This window comes from Neodiprion fabricii, chromosome 6, assembly GCF_021155785.1.
Source record: "Neodiprion fabricii isolate iyNeoFabr1 chromosome 6, iyNeoFabr1.1, whole genome shotgun sequence".
Lineage (NCBI taxonomy): Eukaryota > Metazoa > Arthropoda > Insecta > Hymenoptera > Diprionidae > Neodiprion > Neodiprion fabricii.
The window spans coordinates 17,628,007-17,648,151 of record NC_060244.1 but is presented as its reverse complement, the minus strand read 5'-3'; the positions used below and the strand labels follow the sequence as shown (position 1 = coordinate 17,648,151).

At 32.9% G+C, this 20,145-nt stretch overlaps 3 protein-coding genes and 1 long non-coding RNA gene across 10 annotated transcripts in view; 1 reads left to right on the top strand and 3 right to left on the bottom strand.

Annotated features, from left to right (window-relative positions):
* The window catches only part of LOC124184988 (fasciculation and elongation protein zeta-2-like), a 296,636-nt gene that overhangs the window by 184,545 nt on the left and 91,946 nt on the right, over positions 1 to 20,145 (bottom strand). The gene's annotated exons all lie outside the window — the stretch shown is intronic.
* LOC124184928 (REST corepressor) lies at positions 175 to 9,265 on the top strand. 4 transcript variants are annotated; one of them, XM_046575151.1, is made up of 10 exons: positions 175 to 406; positions 1,397 to 1,459; positions 1,737 to 1,811; positions 3,186 to 3,400; positions 3,678 to 3,860; positions 5,438 to 5,548; positions 7,015 to 7,103; positions 7,574 to 7,748; positions 8,532 to 8,846; positions 8,939 to 9,265. In XM_046575151.1, exons 1-10 carry the CDS (start codon positions 304 to 306, stop codon positions 9,026 to 9,028), a joined length of 1,419 nt encoding a protein of 472 aa, XP_046431107.1. In that variant the 5' UTR covers positions 175 to 303; the 3' UTR covers positions 9,029 to 9,265. The 4 variants fall into 4 exon arrangements, with proteins under 4 accessions (XP_046431107.1, XP_046431106.1, XP_046431105.1 ...); XM_046575150.1 differs by having other exon boundaries at positions 176 to 406; positions 1,391 to 1,459; XM_046575149.1 differs by lacking the exon at positions 175 to 406 and adding an exon at positions 733 to 871 and having other exon boundaries at positions 1,391 to 1,459.
* LOC124185003 lies at positions 7,214 to 8,532 on the bottom strand. 2 transcript variants are annotated; one of them, XR_006871315.1, is made up of 3 exons: positions 8,457 to 8,532; positions 7,539 to 7,736; positions 7,214 to 7,426 (listed from the first exon to the last, which is right to left on the bottom strand). It is a non-coding gene; the product is annotated as an uncharacterized LOC124185003 (long non-coding RNA). The 2 variants fall into 2 exon arrangements; XR_006871316.1 differs by lacking the exon at positions 8,457 to 8,532 and adding an exon at positions 7,919 to 7,989.
* On the bottom strand, positions 10,550 to 20,085 carry LOC124184897. Of its 3 annotated transcripts, XM_046575076.1 has the most exons (12): positions 18,114 to 18,161; positions 17,810 to 17,871; positions 17,325 to 17,356; positions 17,030 to 17,118; positions 15,848 to 16,518; positions 15,623 to 15,736; positions 14,783 to 15,563; positions 14,293 to 14,719; positions 14,005 to 14,144; positions 13,772 to 13,923; positions 13,158 to 13,580; positions 10,550 to 12,618 (listed from the first exon to the last, which is right to left on the bottom strand). In XM_046575076.1, the coding sequence occupies exons 4-12, from the start codon at positions 17,096 to 17,098 to the stop codon at positions 10,590 to 10,592; spliced, it is 4,806 nt and encodes a 1,601-aa protein (XP_046431032.1). In that variant the 5' UTR covers positions 17,099 to 17,118; positions 17,325 to 17,356; positions 17,810 to 17,871; positions 18,114 to 18,161; the 3' UTR covers positions 10,550 to 10,589. The 3 variants fall into 3 exon arrangements, with proteins under 3 accessions (XP_046431032.1, XP_046431030.1, XP_046431031.1); XM_046575074.1 differs by having other exon boundaries at positions 15,623 to 16,518; XM_046575075.1 differs by lacking the exons at positions 17,810 to 17,871; positions 18,114 to 18,161 and adding an exon at positions 19,996 to 20,085 and having other exon boundaries at positions 15,623 to 16,518.

The following is a 20,145-nucleotide window of genomic DNA, read 5'->3' as shown; positions in this document are numbered from 1 at the left end:
GGCTCTAAATAATAAAATAATGACAGCAGTCAATGTTGATAAAACTTATTCAATTCTCGTTGAATTGAAAGTAAAAAATTGTTACTATCGTAATTAATTAACCACCGGCCAATAGGAATCGAGATACCTGCGGCCATTTTACTTTCCCTACGGTCGTACGGAGCGTAAAGCAACGAATCGCCAGGGATCGTCGTATGCTCATCAAGCTGCGATTTTCATCCTGAGATCCCATCGCGTTTTTGTAGATTATTGCACCTCGCAAGTTAACAAGTACTGTGTTCATCAATTATCTAATAAACGAATATGGTTTTGGCTGAAAGAAACACGGACAATGTTCGAAATGGGCGAAGATCTCGAGGTCCCAGCCCCAATGGGCAGACGGAGTCGTCCAGCGAGGAGGACGGAGGTACGGAATATGCGTCAACTGATTACTTTTATTTATAACAACAATTATCAAATGATTATAAAATAAGTGTTTAACAGCTTAAGCTTGTGTAAATAGTTATAGAGTCCGTCGTCTATCCGCTATCGATCGATAACGAAAATTCGTTCTCGGATCTTCAAACAGCGCGCCCTGCCTTTTTAATAATACAATCGTGAATAGTCTGGTACATACTACTAATCGAAACAATTATTTTAATACATTAAGTTCATATAGAAATTCACATGAATCTTGATCCGATGCTGGGCAGTACTAGCGAGACAGGAAAAAAATGCAATTGTATATATATGTATATTAACGATCAGATGCCCTTAACGCTTTATTCTATATTCATCAGATCGTCGCGTTCTTATCTCATTTACTTAATCGATTTTCACGATTCACCAAAGCAATATTGGGCTAAGAAAAGTTTTGTTGAAAGAAAGAAGCGTAAATACAGTTGATTAAATTTTACGTATAAAACTTAAATCTGTAAATTGGATTTTGTTCGAAAATAATATTGCAGCCATCTGTTGGTTATTGTTTAAACTATCATGTGGGGGATTGAGTGAAACAAATTTTTTCGCATTTCGTATTCGAAATTCTTTTCATATTAAAGATTTTCGAACCCTCGATTATTGTTTATTGCATATTTATCAGATCTACAAACCTTTCTTCCTCCGCAAGGATAGAGGCACTTCAGTAATTTTGTTTTGACTCAAAACTTGACCGTATGCTTCGTACCTCACAGTGATAAAAAGTAAACTCTAGCGTCTCGCAGTAATTAATTTGGTTAGATGAATATTTATTCAATTTCATATGCACTTGTGTTTTTTTCTTACATTGGATTATTTTAATTCCCTTCTGTTAGTGGACAAAAAGTGGTGTTCCGACTAATATACACTACAGTTTACTTTTCCAGTATGAAAAATGTTGAGCGCGTGAATAATTTTTATTCAATTTTTCAAGTTCCAGCAGAGAAAATACGCGTCGGACGTGACTACCAAGTTATTGTTCCAGAATTTATTCCTCTCAATGGTAAGTAGCTCCTTATTTCCTCATACTTACACCAATTTACGCCTATTCAGTTTAGCAAAATCAACATCCCACAGGTTTTCAGTCATCTTATATCTCTCATTCTCGAAACATATATAGAATTTTAATAGACACTTGGGAGGAGTGTTGAAATAATGTCATAATAATGTAGATATTAAGTAAACTATAGCAGATGGCGCCCAGTTTTTATTAGTATTTTTACTAAACAAATTGAGATATACTTCTATTGTTTGAACTAATAAAGGCCTTTTATTTTCAGAACGACGTTTGGACCAATGCCCGGATAGAGCACTACTTGTTTGGTCTCCAACAACTGATATACCTGATCAAAAATGTAAATCATCCTCTAATAATTGGTTATGAGATTCTGACGAAATTTTACCATCGAAATGAGCTGTTGCAATACTTATACAACCAATGAATTCTCAATGAATAATAGCACTTTATCAAGTTAAGAGGATGCTATTGTCATTCTTTACTCAGCGTGGTGACAGACCAGGAAAACTGAGAAAAATGGAAATAGTCAGGGAATTTAGTTTATTGGGAAAATTCAGGGAATTATGATAGTCCACCTCGAAAAACGTATTTTTTTTTATTAATTCCTTTCAAATTTGAACCATGCTTCTTTTGGTCTTAAAAGCTGCCCAACATTACCTAAGTTTTGTGGAAAATGGTCAGGGAATTCTGTATTTTTTGACAGGAAAAGTCAGGGGCTTTTATTTTAGCAAAAATTGTTTTTTGCTAAGCCACCCTTTTATTAAGAGAGTAAAATTTCTTTGTTTTTGACCATCAATGAACCTTACGCATCATTGATTTGAAGATGTCACAGTCGGTGTAATGCTACATTCAATGCCGAACAAAAATATGCAAAAATATTTTCATTTCATGCTAAAATAAGGTCAGAAAATGTATTTTTACAATAAGTGGTAATTCAATCACAGAATTAAAGAGTAACCGCAAAAACCCCCCTTTTTTCGCCCCTTTTTGCGTAGTGTGTAGCAAGAACGGGGAAGGTCGTACAGAGGTCTCCTTAACATTCATACACTAAAACATACTTCACCCCCAAAATAGGGGTAAGTCGCGCAAAATCGAAAAAAATCGAAATATGCTCACCTACATTTTCGATGACGATTAATTTAAGCCCACGGAGACCTCTGTACGACCTTCCCGTGCTTGCTATGTGATATAAAACTTTTTTGGGTATGCGTAATCGGCCTTTCATGTAGAAGTGATGGGTAGGCTTTGATAATAGTAAAAATAAGTGCCATTAATGCAGTATATATCTATAGTGTCCTCTTAAAGTTTATTAGTAAGCTCGAAAGCCAGGAAAAAATTTTCTAATACTGGCAACACAGGGAATGTTTATTAAAAACCTAAAACTATATGATCCTTCAACAGGGTGATGTGAAAGCTTATGGATCAACAGGAACTTGCAATATTATGGACTGAAAATCCTTGGAGAATTTTTTATAACATAATACAATGGTTCAAGCTAGAAGAATTTTATTTCTTTGTTTCTAAAAAAAGGCATTGCTTTCAGTTAACAGACCAGATTTCAAAAATCCTTTCTTGTATACTTATTTAATATAATTATTCATTAAAAATGAGTGAATGTTAGCTCTGATACAGTAAATTGCGAAGGTATTTGTCACATTTTAAAAAATAGTAATTGTCAACATGAATTCATGAATTGATATTTTATTCACAGTGGATGAATACATTATATTAGCAAAAGAAAAATATGGGTACAATGGAGAACAGGCTTTAGGAATGCTTTTTTGGCATAAACACAATTTGGAGCGAGCTGTTTTGGACTTGGCAAATTTCACACCATTCCCTGACGAATGGACCGTCGAAGATAAAGTTTTGTTTGAACAAGCCTTTCAATTTCATGGAAAAAGTTTTCATCGTATTCGTCAAATGGTATGTACACATTGTAATTGAGTTACGATAATAGATATTCAATTTTGCTTCTAGTAAAATTTGTGCTAGTGACGCATTCACATTATATTTTTCAAACAAGTTTCAATAAATATCGATTTTAGCTCTGTTTTGAACCAAGGCAATGTGAATTTAAAGAATACATCAGATGAAGCGGTTTTAATAATTGACTTTCTGCTGTTTCACTTGTTAATTATTAATCAATGATTTATGCTCAGTGCAATGCCTCATATATCTGTTTACAACTTGGTCTTATTAGCTTCCAGACAAATCAATCGCAAGCCTCGTGAAGTATTACTACAGTTGGAAGAAAACGAGAACTAGAACGTCGTTGATGGATAGACAAGCGCGAAAATTAAATAGTGGAGGAAAAGAAGGCGAAAACGGCAGCGAAAATGGAAGTGAACTGGGTTCCAATACCGATAGTGAGTCAGAGGATAAAGTAAGTTGCCTCCCTTTTAATTATACCATTGATACAAGTATCTAATGCATGTGTGACAAGTGTTCGATTCTAATTCGTTATTCTGTTATCAGTATCCATTGAATGATACTGCCTAGGCAATATTGAAATTTTTTAAATCTCATATTACGTGTTATTGTTTGTACCCCTTTGTTTTAAAAAAAAAATTCATTATTAGAAATAGTGTTTGATCATTTTTTTTCCATATGCGTTCGACTTACAATGAATATCTGAAATATTGTACAAAACTCTGCATTTAACTGAACACAGGTCTATGGAATGTTACTTAAAGAAAATGACCTTTTGGCCAATTATCGTCACTCTCATTGAAAATATCTCAATTTTGAATCTAAATATTGATGCAGCATTTCGGAACTAAGAGCAATCTTACTTTGCAATAGCTTGCTTGATCTATTAACGCATGTTTGTAACTTTTTGTGTGAATTTTAATATTGGGAGCTTCCTTCAAGAGAAATTTATTGCCTATTGATATAGTCAAATGATTGCAATAGCGAAGATGTAAACATCCATATACATCACGACCTGTTGGCATTTCATTTGCTGCAGGGTTCATATTATTGTTCTATTGATGGAACGGATCAGGTTTATTGATATGAAGTGGTGTTTTTTATTTGATTTACTTGAGAACTCCAAACTACTATCTAGTCCTACAAAACATTCTGATTTTTTTGGAGTAATTTACTGTAATAATGTTTTCACGCATATACATACAGTGGGCTATAGTCTCATGTGATAAGTTTATACATAACTATGGTTTTATCTATGGTCAAATTTTGATGCGCTATATATGTATCTTGACTTTTTCCGCAACCTTATCTCTTCTATCATACATTTTTTTTTCATCTCTATTGCATTTTAAATGAGTTCGAAAATGGTTACTGGATCACTATACTAACTTATATTTTAATGATAATAAAAATGTATCCACCACACGATAACATTTTAAAAATATAATATAGAGAAATGAATGAGGTAGAAGAGGAAACTGAACAAACTAAATATAATTATCCAATTTAGAAAGTAACAATTGCGAAAAGATGGTATCAACTTGAATAATAGGTCATTGTGTATTACTATTTTGAAAATTGAGCAAAAGTCATCTTCAGTACATGGAATGCAATGTAGTTATTGGTTTTTACATGGAACTATCAATCATCTGTTGATAAATTCTGTTCAATCAATGAAAATCAATCTAGTTCATTATTGTTTCGGTCTTGAAATTGGCTAAAAAAAATTGCCATTATAGAGATACCGTGACATCAGAAATAATAGTATTTGTGGACTTGAAAGAATTCATATTAACGAGACATAAAATTTGACACTGGTGTTATTTGATACATTTTTTGCCATAAATCCAATCCTCACTTCGCGTATCCCATATGATTTGTTGTGAAATGTCATTTTAAACTTGATACAAGACATGTTGTATTTTACGTTTGTCGTACTTCCTTTAAAAATGAGAATTTAGGCCATCTTTTCGTTGCATAAGGATTACGTTAAAGCTAGGCTATAGTGTGAACGAATGTGGAACGTTCTAGAAGTGGACGATCCACCGCGGAATACGTCGTGGAAAAAACCAAGCTGTGCAGGGGAGCCAAGGCGGTGATGCCAAGGCCTCGTCCGACTCGGAAAACATGCCTCAGGTTCAGGTACCCAACCTAGCCTTACCCCACTTGAGTAGGCTAGTTCGCTTCGTATATTCCACAGTAGTACTGCCAAAAACTTTACACCTATCCAATTTTACATATTGATCCTACAGTTTGCACTTCGTCAATTATGAACCCCGTCTAAAGATCGCGAGTAAACGAGAACCCTTTTTAGCTTGCTTCAAATCACAGGCTTGATTTTTATTATTTTCAAACTTGGAACAGACAGATCATATTCCCAGCAAATGAATATATCAGATTTTGCCACAATTACGAGCATACCTACAAAAAAATGAATTCTTATATCAGACAGATGACTAGTCATGTAAAAGGCCACGAGCTTTTTATTTTTTCTGGACTCGTAGGATGACTCTAAAAAAATTTATACGTTCTTCTGCCAAAACCCTGTAGTTTCCACAAAATATTCAACTCTCTAAACGCAATAAAAAAAAGTTGCATCTGTAACAAAACTCATTTCATGAAATATTCAACAGACAACGTTTTACTAAGTATAGTCATTAACCTTTTAACAGTGGGGAAATGTAAGGTAAAATTAGACGTGAATTTTAGAACTAAATTCAATGAATTCTCAATGTACAGTCCCTAATCGTACTGCTGGTCAATATATCGATCAGCTGCCCCTATAAGGTAAAGTCCAATGCAAAAACTTTGGCGTGAAGTTTTCAGTGTATTTTCTTACGTGATTTGATTTTCACACTATTTATCCTATATTCACTGCATAAAATTTCCTCTAAAAACATCAAATATTATGTTTCCCCTGATTGGTTCATATATCGACCACTCCTGCCGTTAAAAGGTTCACAAAGGTTCAAAAATAAATTTGTTTTTGTTTCAAATATCTTCATCTATAGTAATTAAATTACAGCAGTCATTTGAGTGAAAAAGATTGAAACCTCGTAATTGATCATCTCCATATATATAGGAAATATGTACATACATGATTATCTCTAGCTGAAGGGCGTCAAATTCTAAAAGCACAGAATTTTGTATTAATTAATGAGCATATTGAGATAAAATATCGCTTTCATTCATTACTAGGTATGCTGATAATTGTTAGAAAATCTCATATTATTTCATAAGAGACAAACCAGTAATTTTCCAAATATACGGCTTTAAAAATTAACACAATTACAATCATTGAATCTTCATTCTCTCCACAGTCTCAGTATGTTAGATGGAAAGAGATATGAGTGTAATTTAGTGATTCTATTTTAAATATCTGACACTGTTTGATATTGCCTAACACTGCGATGCAGTGATATTTCCTTGTAACGTAAGCATTATTATGCCAATAAAAACTTGCATTTATAATCTGAAATTTTCGTATCGGTTCAAATTTTCTCTCACAAACATTTGTTTGTACAGTTTGATTATCGAATGCAATTTTCGAAATTTTATGATGGGAATCTGTTCCAAATTTGTTTTAAAAGGGTTATTGTATTTTGTAGGGGGCGTGTAGCAACTGCGGTGTCGCTTGTCATAGCGTTCGTACAACGCCCAAGGGACATGCGTGTCATAGCTGCTATCTGCACTGGAGGTCAGTGAACTAAAACGTCAAATAATTTTAAAAAATATGAATGAAACGTCATTTCGCTATGTATCGCGAATAGTTTATTTTTATTTTTATTCTTGTAAATATCAAATCAAAATCAATCTGGATAGCACCGTTATTCATCGTAGTTAGCTGAATATACATTGTAATCCACGTCGAAGCCATACAATCCAAATGAAAATTGAAACGACATTAGCAGTATCACTCATTTTTGAAGCTTCATTCCATTTCTCACATCCATTTTCCAAGTATCATGTCATTCTGAACTTTACTACCCATTCTGTGCCCTGTAACCTCACGCTGAGCAACTTAAGGCAGAAAACGGATAGAAACTTTATAAATATTTCAATTCAAAAGTGATGGAGAGGCAATAGGGGAAAAAATATGATTCTATGGTCATAAAGCTGAATGGAATCTTACTCGGGATACAATAGTTACATTTCTCCATCGTCTAGGCGTACTGGAGTTGCCAGGCCCCTGAGCTCTGTGCCAGGTCGTTCGAACAAAAGAAAACCACCACGAGGATTGGTCGTCAATCATGACGATCTAGCAGCATTAGCTGGCCAACCAAACCAGGCAAACAACAGTCTGCAAGCCATTGACACCGAAATTGTTAGCCTGAAACGCCAAGTACGTTATGAATAAAATTTAAAAAAGAGGAATAACATAGCAAGACAACAAAACCAAAGCCCCATCGTGTGGATACATTTTTATAAGCTTTTAAATTGACTACAATTCTATAGTTACTTTTAACCTTTTATTTTCTTATACCCCCTGAGCATTATACCTATATCATTTACCCATATGCATATTGCATTGAAATTTTGAATGATATGTGATTTTCTCCAAGATAGTAACAAACCAATCATAACTATTGCTCGTTGCATGTTTTCATAACGAATATTTTTCATAGACAAGTATTTTTATGTTCTTGCATACCAACTGATGTACTTATACTACATTAATTGCAAAGTTTGACACAGATATTATAAAAACTTTTAAATCTGTAGTAAACCTGTTTGTGATGTAAATAGTCCATTAATATGCTATTTCGTTAATAACTACTTACTTATACATTTATTGTACTGCACAGAATAGACTGTCAATTGGTTATTTCGAATGCTTTAGTGATTTTATTCTATATTTTCAGTGCCTGTAAACACCAAGTAGTCCTCCGTCATACAGATATCTATATTGCTATTCAAAATATATTGGTGAACTATGAATTACAGTACATACTTCGTGTTTATCTGATTAGACAAACGCATTTCTAAAAAAAGCCTTCAAGCCTACTCGTATTTAACCTTTGATATTGTACATATGCACAAACGTACTCACTATTAAATTCTGATCTTCAGTGTTTAACATTTGAATAATAAAATATTTGCAACTGATTCTCTGTTTTTCTGATAGATACAATCGAACAAACAGCAAGTAAGTGGTTTAAAACGGAAGACAACCGACGGCATTGACGATTTACGACCACCAGAAGTTTCCAGTCGTATTAATGCACGATGGACAAATGACGAATTATTACTAGCTGTTCAAGGAGTTAGGAAATATGGAAAAGATTTTTCTGCTATCGCCGACGTGATTGGCACTAAGACAGAAGCCCACCTAAGATCATTCTTTGTTAATTATCGACGAAGATATAATTTGGACGCAGTCCTAAAAGAATATGAGGCTGAAAACGGGCCCATCTTAATCGATGATGAAAAAGATGAAAAGGTTTGTGATAAAAATATTTCTCTGTATTCTTATATCTGTACCTCGTACTTGGCATGTGAATGTTGATGATATGTTTATTATTCAATTTTCAGATGGAGGTCGATCAAGTACAGAATAGTGAAAATGCGGAGACGTCTCAAAAAGCAAAAGCGTCTGTCGCGCCAGGACAAACGACTAAATAGCAGATGAGCACTGACAAAAATAACAAATTATTACATTAAACTCAAACTTGATGCAACATAATTATGTCATATTTAAAAAATTAGTTAAAATCATAATCACTTGATCACTTGATAGCCACAGGACTGTCATTGTTTTCTGACAGTTTAGTTACTACCATTATCAAGATATTTGTATATGTATAAGAAGGCCAATTGTAATATAAAAATAAAATGGTCACATTCTTCAATTTGTAAAGATTTTTTTTTTTTTTTTTAGTCGAAGTATCGAAACAAAAAAGGGAGTAACAGAGAAAAATTTAATGAGATAATGGTATTTTAGCTGTTCTGTCTGAATATGAAACGAAAATAATCAACCTACGACAGTCAGGTATATAAAATTTCTTATGACTCATTTCATTTAATTTTAGATAAAATCATTATAAAGTTGAATCACTTTTACCTAGAAAATTCTGGAATCACGATATCATTTAGAACTAATTCGTATGAGTAGGTTAGGCTGTATTGATCGAGCCAATATATAAAAATAGGTATATGTAATCATGATATAGTTTTGCAGAGTAATCGGCATTATGTAGTAGACTTTTTTTCTTTTATATAAGATGTTAAATTTTAAAGGTCAGATGCCCCTTAAGCTGCATTTACGGGTATGGTGTACGAAATATAGTTTGAATAAAAAATTTCGTAGTCACGGTCTTTAAACCTTCTGTAGTTAGATTCTGAATAAGACTTGGCTTTTGGGATAGAGCCGCATTTAGAAACGGTTTGTTGCAGTCGTTTTATAAATATTTCATAACACAAAGGAACTTTGGTAATCTGCACGTTTCTGCTACTTTTTCCCTGTCATTTTTACTTGGCCTACTCTGCGAATTACTCTGTACAACTATATAAACACAGCAATTTTTAACTTTAGGACTTGACGTCAAGTCACTTTAGTTTAGAATGATTGTTGAGATAAGCAAAAAATGATATCTACAATAATTATGTATCATGAAGTCTGTATTTCGTAATCTATATGCTAGTTACAATATTTCTTATTTGCAGAGCATACTGAATGTGCAAAATGCATCGTTGTGTAAAAAAAAGCATTTTATTTATAATAAATGATAAGTCAGGAAATCTTAACATTGTGCATTTATACAAGTTTCATGTGAGTTACTTCTTCATGATCATGATAAGAACATTTCAAACTACTCTCTAAACAGATTGCTAACTTACCATTTGCTTTTCATAGCCGTTTTTTGGCGAAGCATTAAATATTGATTTTATTACAAAGACTGTTAATAAAAATGCAAATAAAAAATTCAATCAACTCCGTTAACATTCTTAGTCAGTTTGTACAGTTTAATTTGCATCGATCCTGCTTTTATATTCAGGATACAATAAACCTATTTTATAGATACTTATAACTTTGTGGCATTCAAATTTTTTAAGCTATTATTCTTCTGAGTCGATAAATTGTTACGAATACAGTGTATAATTTTTATTATTGACATTGTTTCTTTATTTATTTTTTTTTGACAATATTTACAATTTGCCGTTTCTCATTCATTGTTGGGAAATTTCAGCTCTTCACTGATTCTATAATTGAATTGCATGATTTAAGAACAAGGTTTCTTTTAGTTATCATGCAATCACTGTAATTAAGATCCAGAATAGTTTTCAGATCAGAATATTCTGGACTACCCTCACTTTGAATATCATTTTTGGCCCGTATTACATTAAAAGAGTCTGTTATAATAATATTTTCACCTATATGTAAATTATCTACAGATTGGTTCTTCTGTATATGTGAAATACTAAAATGTATGATATTTAAAAGTTTAGTTTCCTCTGCAGACGTTGCGTGATCTTCATGATCAAATGGACTTTCAACTAACACTTTGAAATCTTTTGGACAGTTTATGAATGTCAAGCAATCTAAAAAAAAATCGACTATCTCCATTATCGAAAAAGTAGCATGTCTAGTTTTATTCATAATAATCTCATCTAAAATTTTATAATACAGAGTCTCACTAAATGGAGGTATGCTCTGAGCGGCAAAATTACTATCAAAGAAATTTACAAAGCTAGATCTGGCTAATTCCCTTATGTCTGATATTTCATCCTTCAACAAATTTAAATACAGCCTTAGGATTTTTAATTTATTGCTATTTTCAATTCTTGGAAAATGCAACAACAAACACGATGTACAATCAATTGCTATTTTACGGAGATTTTCATCACTGTCAACAGATTTGGCGAAGCAGTAAAGTTCCAAATCATTAATTGCGACACTGTCGAAGTCGAGTGTATTAATTAGAATATGACAAAATAATTCCAGCTTCCAATATTTTCTATCTTCTTTGATCTTCTGCTTTAATTGATGCACCTTTCTCGTGATTTCGTAATTATGTAATGAGAGGTGTGAAAAACATAGCACTGCTGATTTATCTCCAATTCCGACTGGGGTGGTAGAGAAAATTGCAGAATTTCTAATAGATTCGCTTAAGTAACGAATCATTGCATCTAACAGAGCCTCGTTACAATCAGGAAACACTTGCAGAATATTATTCAGAACGATATCTTGAACGGGTACGTCGTATTTCAAGTTGTCCAAAAGAGTCACGCTCTGATCAGTGCACTGAGATTTGAGAATTTTAACTAATTTTTCATGGTCGATGTTACGAGTACGATTCACATGTTGTACATAGAGTCGAGTTGATGTGGCAATAAATTCACTAAATCCTGGTTTATTGCTTTCTGATTTTAAAACAGGATCTACATCTTGTCCAATTTCATTGAATAAAAAAATGTCATCGTAACTTTCTAAATTTTCAAATGCCACTAAAGACATTGCTTCAACGACATAGCATAAGTTTATTTTCATTTTACCATAGTACAGATCATTCCAGGATTTCTTTATTGCAGAAATTCGTGACAAACTCTTTGCTGCATTTTTTGATACTGTATGTTCAGACAAAGTGTTTTGCGAATGTTGAATTGAGAGATAATCAGCTGGACAATTTATCTTGGATTGTAGAGAATGCTGCGGTCGATAATAAGTATCAGGCTTGTTAGTACTACAGTGTGGATTAACACTTTTGCTTTCCATCTGCAATTTGTCGCTCACGTATTTTATTGCATACATGTAGCCATGAAGATCATTTGGATGATGAATGTTTTGTACAACCTGTTTCAACTTAAGGCATTCCCAACTTATCTGAGGTAATGTAACTAGTGCGGCATAAGCTTTAGCTGCTAGGATTCTTACATTAGCAATCGGACTACGGAACAGTAATTTCAGATTCTGCTTCACACTAGAAATGTATGTTTTTGATGAATAATCTACCAAGTCAGATCCACCCACAGACATTCTAGACAAAAGAATTATGCTCGGTATAGTTGCTGAATGACTCTTCAATGTATTGTCCAAATTATTGTCCCAGGAAGCAGCATTTTTCAACTCCGATAGTACATGATTTGCCAACTCTGGATAGTGGGTGATAAAATGATCCACTGAGTAACCATTTCCAAAGTCTAACGTTTGATTCCCATTACACGGGCCAGATATCCTCGGAACTATTGCGCCAAATAATTGAAGACTGGCATTCCTGAATAGAAAAAATAGATTAAATACTTGTTGGAAATTCAATAACGTAATTTTCGTACTTGTAAATGACCTACATGTGTACTCCACAATACGTGTTTTATCTTCAGTAGGATGAAATCATTATGGAGGGACTCTAATAACATGTTTATTCTTCTAAGTAGCTGAGTAAAATCGTATCGAGTTATTGTTCAAAATGTTATTCTGATCAAGGATAAGAATATTCAGATTTTTATATGAATAATTGTTAGAGTAGTGCTCGTTTTGAAACGATGCAAATCTTCTCCTAGACATTGCATGATCAGAATCTGAATATTTATCACTATAATCATTGGAGTATTTCCAACATTTGCTGGATTGGGATTGTCAATAGAATTTTTTTTTTTGAGAAGTTGAAACGAAGCTTGGAATCTCCTCTTCAGGGATGAAAATTTGAGTCATAAAACATTACAGTGAAAATAAGTGACTAAAAATGTAAATACTGATCTGCTCTTTCCTGATGACCATACTCTACTTAATTTGTAATCGTAATAATTTGCTTACCGAACAGTCCATACTTGAGAATGAAGATTTTTGAAACATTCCATAGTGATTCTCTCCAAGTAGGGAACAATTTGAGCATGCAAATCGCTGTCGGAAACTAGTCTCTGAATGAAATGCAAGTGTTTTGCGCGTGGTAGGTCTTGATAAACCTCGTTTTTATCCTCCTTTGATGTAGTACAATTTGAGTTTCGTTGAAAATTTCCTGGAACCTCCTGTGTTCCCTCTAACAAATTTAGTAAACTTCTGATCGTAGTGTGTACCAATGGTTTACCATGCCTATTATCATTTGCGACAATTCGATGAAACATTATCGCTAAACCGGCGCTCCGTCTTGTTAAATTTGGATTATTCTTATGACCAGATATTAAATTAGTCAGCCATTCTTCTGGTAGATTACTGTATCCTTTGACGTTCACTAATTTTCTACAAACAATATTACTTTTTCTAGATGTACTGTAGACGTAGACGTATAAAGTAAGATCGAATCATTTTGAACAAGTGTAGATTTCCACTTAAAGTTGGGGACAATTTACAGAACACTGTCCCGTGAGGCCTGTACTTACATAATAAAAATAACACAGTTTACATGAGAAAATATATTTTTATTGGCATACCTAGTTAAATGGCCGATTGCTACACCGGCAGCTTCGATGGCACCTTTATGACGACATTTCGTTAGTACCAAAGTAATCACACTTGCAGAACGTTCGACTGTCTTGTATGAGTATGTTAACATCCCGATTTCGGTAGCTAGTTCACACGATGCCTACAAATGAGTGTCAAAAATCAAACATACTTACATTCAAGAGTAAATAGGTAAAAACTAGACGCATAATGGCAGTACAACCTTTAGCGATATCCAAATGCAAGTAATAACTAATTGATGCGCTGGTGAAAGGATGGTATCATCATAGTCATCAGAAATTTCACTGTCTTTTACAGTTGTGTCAATTGCTAATCCCATTTCTGCGAAAGAAGACGAAAAATCTGCCAAATAAAGTTATCGATTAGTTGAGAATCTTTATTTACAACAGTGCTAATTGCAAAGCAACAATCCGATATGTAATCATAATAGTTTTTTTAGATTAAGTCAGCAAACATTTCTGAACCTTCTCGTTTATGTATATACATTTACCATGGTTACTTGATTTTGAAGACAGTAACGATAGTAAAAAGTGCACAGCATCTTCCAAAAGTTCCAATAAGTTTTCCGCAAACTCTGGGGTCATCAACTCTGTTTCTAAGTCATTTTGGAAGCCAACATTCAATATCGCCGTTAAAGTACCATGAAAAGGTGAATTTTGCATTGCAGCTCTTAGAATATCTCGTTTTATGTCAGCCAGTTGCTTATGAGCTTCGTGTAAAAGATATTCTGTGTATTTCGTGTGCATTGTTAACGACTTGTAAAATTCACAACGTTCATGCGACATAGATTCTAATTTTATCGCAGTTATTTCATGAAACGGACGCCACTTTGAAAGTATTTTAATAAGCATTGATCCACTTTCAGTTTCATAGAACTTAGACGAGTTACACTTCATTATTGCTGTATCAAATATTATCTGTAAAAATATTGAGTTTTAGTATCTGAAGTCACGATTTTTTATGAAGTCAAAGGATACCACCTTTAACTCAGAATCATTTAAAGAACTCTTTTGGAAATGTTCTAAAATAATGTTGGCAGAAATTTCTTTAACATCAGTTGCAGGGTCCAATATCAGTTTAAGCAGCCACAACAGACTCATTTTATTTGTAAAGGTCCATTCGCCGAACTTTTCCAATTGTTGTTTCATTTTGAACCCATTTCTCAGCTCATCTCTATGTCGAGGATCGTTGCTCAATTCATTGCTTATTTCTCTCTCGTTCATATAAAATAAAATTGTTTCGTATAACTTTATTCCCAACACTTTCCGTTGATAACACGAACCGATCTCAAAACAGTCCAGAAAAAATCGGTGTAACCAATAAAAAATAGAAAATACTTCAACATTGTAATGTTGCTGAGTAGTACAAGATTTCAATAAGTTGAACAAAAAAATTTTAAAATATTTGATGATACCACGTCTCAAAAACGTTGAATTAGAATTGGCGTTATAGAACAAGAAATGCTTTATGACGAAGAAATGATTTTCCACATTCTCATTTTTAAAACAAATGAGCTTTTGGCAGTGTATTGCAAAGCTGTTCAATCTCAAGTATTCATCGCAATGATCGATTAAAGTGTGTACAGTTCCAGCTTCTTGTAGTTTACGTGTTTGAGAAAAAATTCTTTCCAGATGTGAGCGAAAGAGAATATTATGCGCGTTTTTGCTCAGATCCCACAGAAATGATAAGAGCGTAGGGTTCTTTTTAACTGTAGGCTCAAGCCATTGAGTACAAAGCCAATGAAGAGCTTGATCATTTTTTCTGAAAATTAGTTTCATATCAGTTACCAAAATTGAATAATGATTATTGACGAAACTTACTGTGACCCAGATTCCCATTGACGAACCATATGGCTGATGGGATATCCAAAAGCGTTTTTCCATTGCGTTTCACCAAGTTTAGTTGAGATTATGTTATACAGTCTAGTACCAGAACTGCGCAAATAATTTTTTGTCAAGCATGTAAACGTACATAAGATAAAATCTCCTTGGACCATTACGTTAACATTGTCCCATACATCGAATACCTCAGATAAAATGACATACTTAGTCTCATTTAGCCAAGATATATTATCAAGGCAATCTTTAAATAGAAACTGCAGAAATCCTTCGTACTTTTGGTTCATTATTCTTAAATATTGATTGAAGATTGAGGTAGAATTTTGTTTGCTGACTTCTTTTATCGAGTTATTCCAATTGGAGAAGATGATGATTTCCAATTTTTTCTCAAAGATAAAATCATTCTTCTCCCAAAAATCAGTCTTTGATGTTCTCTGAAGCCATGCGTATAATACCTTGTAAGCAAGGTATGTATATTTTGTATATCGTGTACAATTTTTATATAACACTTCGAATGGTAATTTACATATCTCTCCAGCGTAAATCGACTTCCGATTGACTTGCAAGTATCCATGGGTAATTAGCAATTTGAACAAATCAATGTCTTGAATGTCATAATCTGTATTGAAGGAATGTAAGGGATTCTTGTCCAACTGCAAATAACTTTGCAAAACCCTTTTGAATTCATCAATATCATATTGCTCATAAAGCAGCACTAAAAACGCGTGAGGGATAAGTAAAATTTGCTCTTTGCCGTAGTCCCGATTATTTGCCAAAATTTCCAATAATTCCATTAAAACTGGCTGCCACATGGCTTGTTTATCTGGTACCCTTTCTTTCAGCTTACAAATTGGAGTTGTTCCACAAGTTATCAATTTCTGTAAGAAAAAAATATCCGTGGGAAAGATGTCAAAATCTTTACATCAAATGAGGAAATTTCGTGTCCATAAATTTGCTTAAAAATTTATTTTTAACCCCGGTACATTTTATTTCTGGATACACGAAAGCTAATCTATTTTCATCACTAATTAGTACATGTAAGTATAATACAGCCAATAATGACACATCAAATGTATTATGTTTCGAAATAACTATTAACTTACAATTATCATTATGCTGTCACAAAAAAAAGAAAAGAAAATAAAAACATGAAATTAGTAGTGAAATGAACAAGCACTAATTCAATTTTTAACTTGAAACATTTATTTCAAAATCAACAATGAATCATGTTGCTTGCCATTCATCCGTCAATGTACCTAACTCTTCATGATATGAAAATGATAAACGATGCATTTATGTGATTTTTACATCAGAAAAAAAATTAGAAAAACGAATGATGTAATATAAATTCAATCCCACAGTTCACGATAGTATCGAACAAATACTAACTCTAAAAATTTGTAGACTTCCATCTTTTTTGCTTTCTTTCAATTCCATCAAAACTTTTTCCATATCCATGCCAAATTATACCACTGAATCTGAAATCAATATATCATTAAACGCTTGACTCGTTACTGCCATTATGTTGTGTAAAAAAATGACTTTAAAATCTTTTCTGGACACAAATCACATTACAGCATTAACACACAGAAACATAAGTGATTTAAACGTTTATAATTCTGATGCATGACGCGACCGAAAATATAATAAATAAATATATATAATAATATTTTCGCAGACTTACTTGGATACCCCTTTTGAGCTGAATTCGGAATCCTGCAAAAAAGGGAAGTAGCTTGTAAGTATTTCATCCCTCAACAAACTGGTTTGCAGTATGGCTACTCTGTACAAGCTGTAATTAACTGTACCTGTTAGAACTATACTTTAATTAGTTGTACCACCATCATTGTATGGAAAATAAAACAAGAAAAAATAAGATGTTAACCGATAATTCGCCTTAATGTAAGAGAATAAAATACTTGAAATAAATATATTTGAGTAAGCATAATTATAATCATCACAAAATATGCTTGAAAAAAAAAAATAAGTCCAATACTTGAAGACGGATTAAATTCTCCACAACAGTTAGAGTTCATTTTGAAACCAACTTTTTATTAACATTGTTAAATAGCATCGACTATATACAATACTTTGAATCGATATTAGTGTACGTTAACAACTAAGTAAAATTATTTAGCTTTCTCTGAATCCGGCGTTGTAGGGACGTACCCCTCATTTTCGATCTGCTCCTTGAATTTAAGGTAATTTCGTTTACGATCAAAATGTTTCACCTGAAATCAATAAAAAAATTAGAAGTATAACTAAGGCATATACAGTATACACCTAATAGTTTATATTAATTAGATATAACTTTGCATTCCAATTAGAATCAGATCACCTCAGATGTTAACTGATATTTTAAAGAAAATTAGGATCAAACGACGCAAGGTGACAAACACAGACCATACACTTGGCCTTTAATTCAAATTCATAGAAATGATTCGAAACGAATATTCAAGTTTTAATAACACACCCATTGAGCAGGGCAGAATTTCTCGTATTGTTCTCGGAATTTTTTGCATTCTGAGTCAGATTTCGAGTTATCTAGGCACTGCCAGTACTCGTCCCGATATCCCCAACAAGTCAGGCGGTCCTCTTTGTTTGGAAAAGACATTCTGAAATGTAACACGGTATTAATATCATGTAAACTCAAGAAACCAGCTTACAGTATGCAACCAGCATGGATAAAGATGATTAGTGTTATATGATTACGTACTAACGGAAATTACAGTCCTCACGCTCTGGGCTAGGCTAAGAAAATTTTCATTATTTCAAGTAGCGAATACCTACTTTCTAATTGATAAATACAGTTTTAGAAAGGGTTTTATAGTATGTATAAACCAATTTTGGCATGTATTTGAAAAGTTGCAAACTAAACCAACTGTGACATATAATATAGATTTTAGGATGTTAAACGATGTTAAGTAATGATAATTTTGTAAATTAAATATGTCTATTTCACATTTGCAAATATAATTACTTACCTATGCTATGAAAAAATACAAAAACTATTTCACAACCACTTGAATTCTAAGTGAATCTGAATGAAAAACACATAATTGAAATAAATGTGATATTAAATAGGAAACAAAATTGGAAATTACAAGTGGTATTGGTAAAAATTTACACAATATTGAACAACTTTCTTTCTTCTGCGTTTATTAGACTAGTTCAGACGAACAGTAAGTCTAGACTAACTTTAAAACTTTATTTATATATTTGGAAGGTTGTATGAAAAGCATACAACATGTTTGATACAAAATCAACTCATGTTGTACGAATTTGAACGAATGAAAAGCTCTTCCGACTCCTACACAACCTCGAGCTATTATTAGTCCAGAAAATTTTCAATCTATCAACGAAACAGCCTGCCTGCGATGTATGAATGAGTAAAAAAAGCTACTCCCATACACAGTGTGTATTCTGTAACTTTGTTCGTCACACTCCGAAATGACAAACTGAAATTTGAGGCTGCTAAACAAAATACATACTCAAGCCAGGCCTTGATATTAGCCGAATATTGAATTATTTTGGTTATTGATAAAAATATCTTATTGACTCCTAAGGGACAGTAATATTAGATGACTTGGAGGAGAAAAAAAAATGTTACGTAGCAACATAATTTTTCTAATGCTGTTATTTCAGATTTTTCAACAATCACTACTTATTGTTGAAAGTTTAAAAAATTATACAAACCAATAACTAAAATAGTATTACATAGGTATGTACAATCTTGAGGTAAATGTGGTAACTTATAATAATATTTTGCTAAAAATTATACTGCAACAGTAACAAGTAATGCAAATATTGTTTAAATGCATCATTTTGTGACAGACGTTCGGATGTGAAACATGGAATTCATCTGAACATTAAAAGCCGGTTACCCAGAGACTATATTTACCGATTTCGAAAATAGAACGGTATTTGAAGAGGAGTTTAAAAAAAATTTCGGTTACGCAAGACAAGCGAAATTCGCCGTGAATTGAGCTGAATTGTTGATATTCGTGATAGGTTAGGAAATTTTTCCATTTTGCGTTACTGGTGTCAGCATTTAAAACGTGTGAATACCAAATATGTGAAATACTACAGACCGATATTCTTTGAATACAGTAAGAGTTTACCATGACAGGCCAAAATAAAGAGATATCGATGAAACGAGCGACAAAAATTTGTTGACATTTATTTAGGTTATGTATACAAGGCCATCACAGTTCGATGCCAAGAATAATTCGGTCAGAGCAGTACTGACATCTGAATTCAAGCTATTGTTAAAACATCATTCGTAACGATAATTTATTATTTTTACTGTCTTATTGTTCACAGTGTAAATGAAGATATTTCAAAATTTCACTTACCTATGCGTATTATATCTCGCAGGCTTTGTGTACAGACGACAAGAGTATTCGTCCAAAAGAGTGGGTTTATTGTTTGTGAATGTAAATGGGATAACAATAGAGTGAAAAAATCCAGAAATTTTGTGAAAAATTTGAAATCAGAATATATTA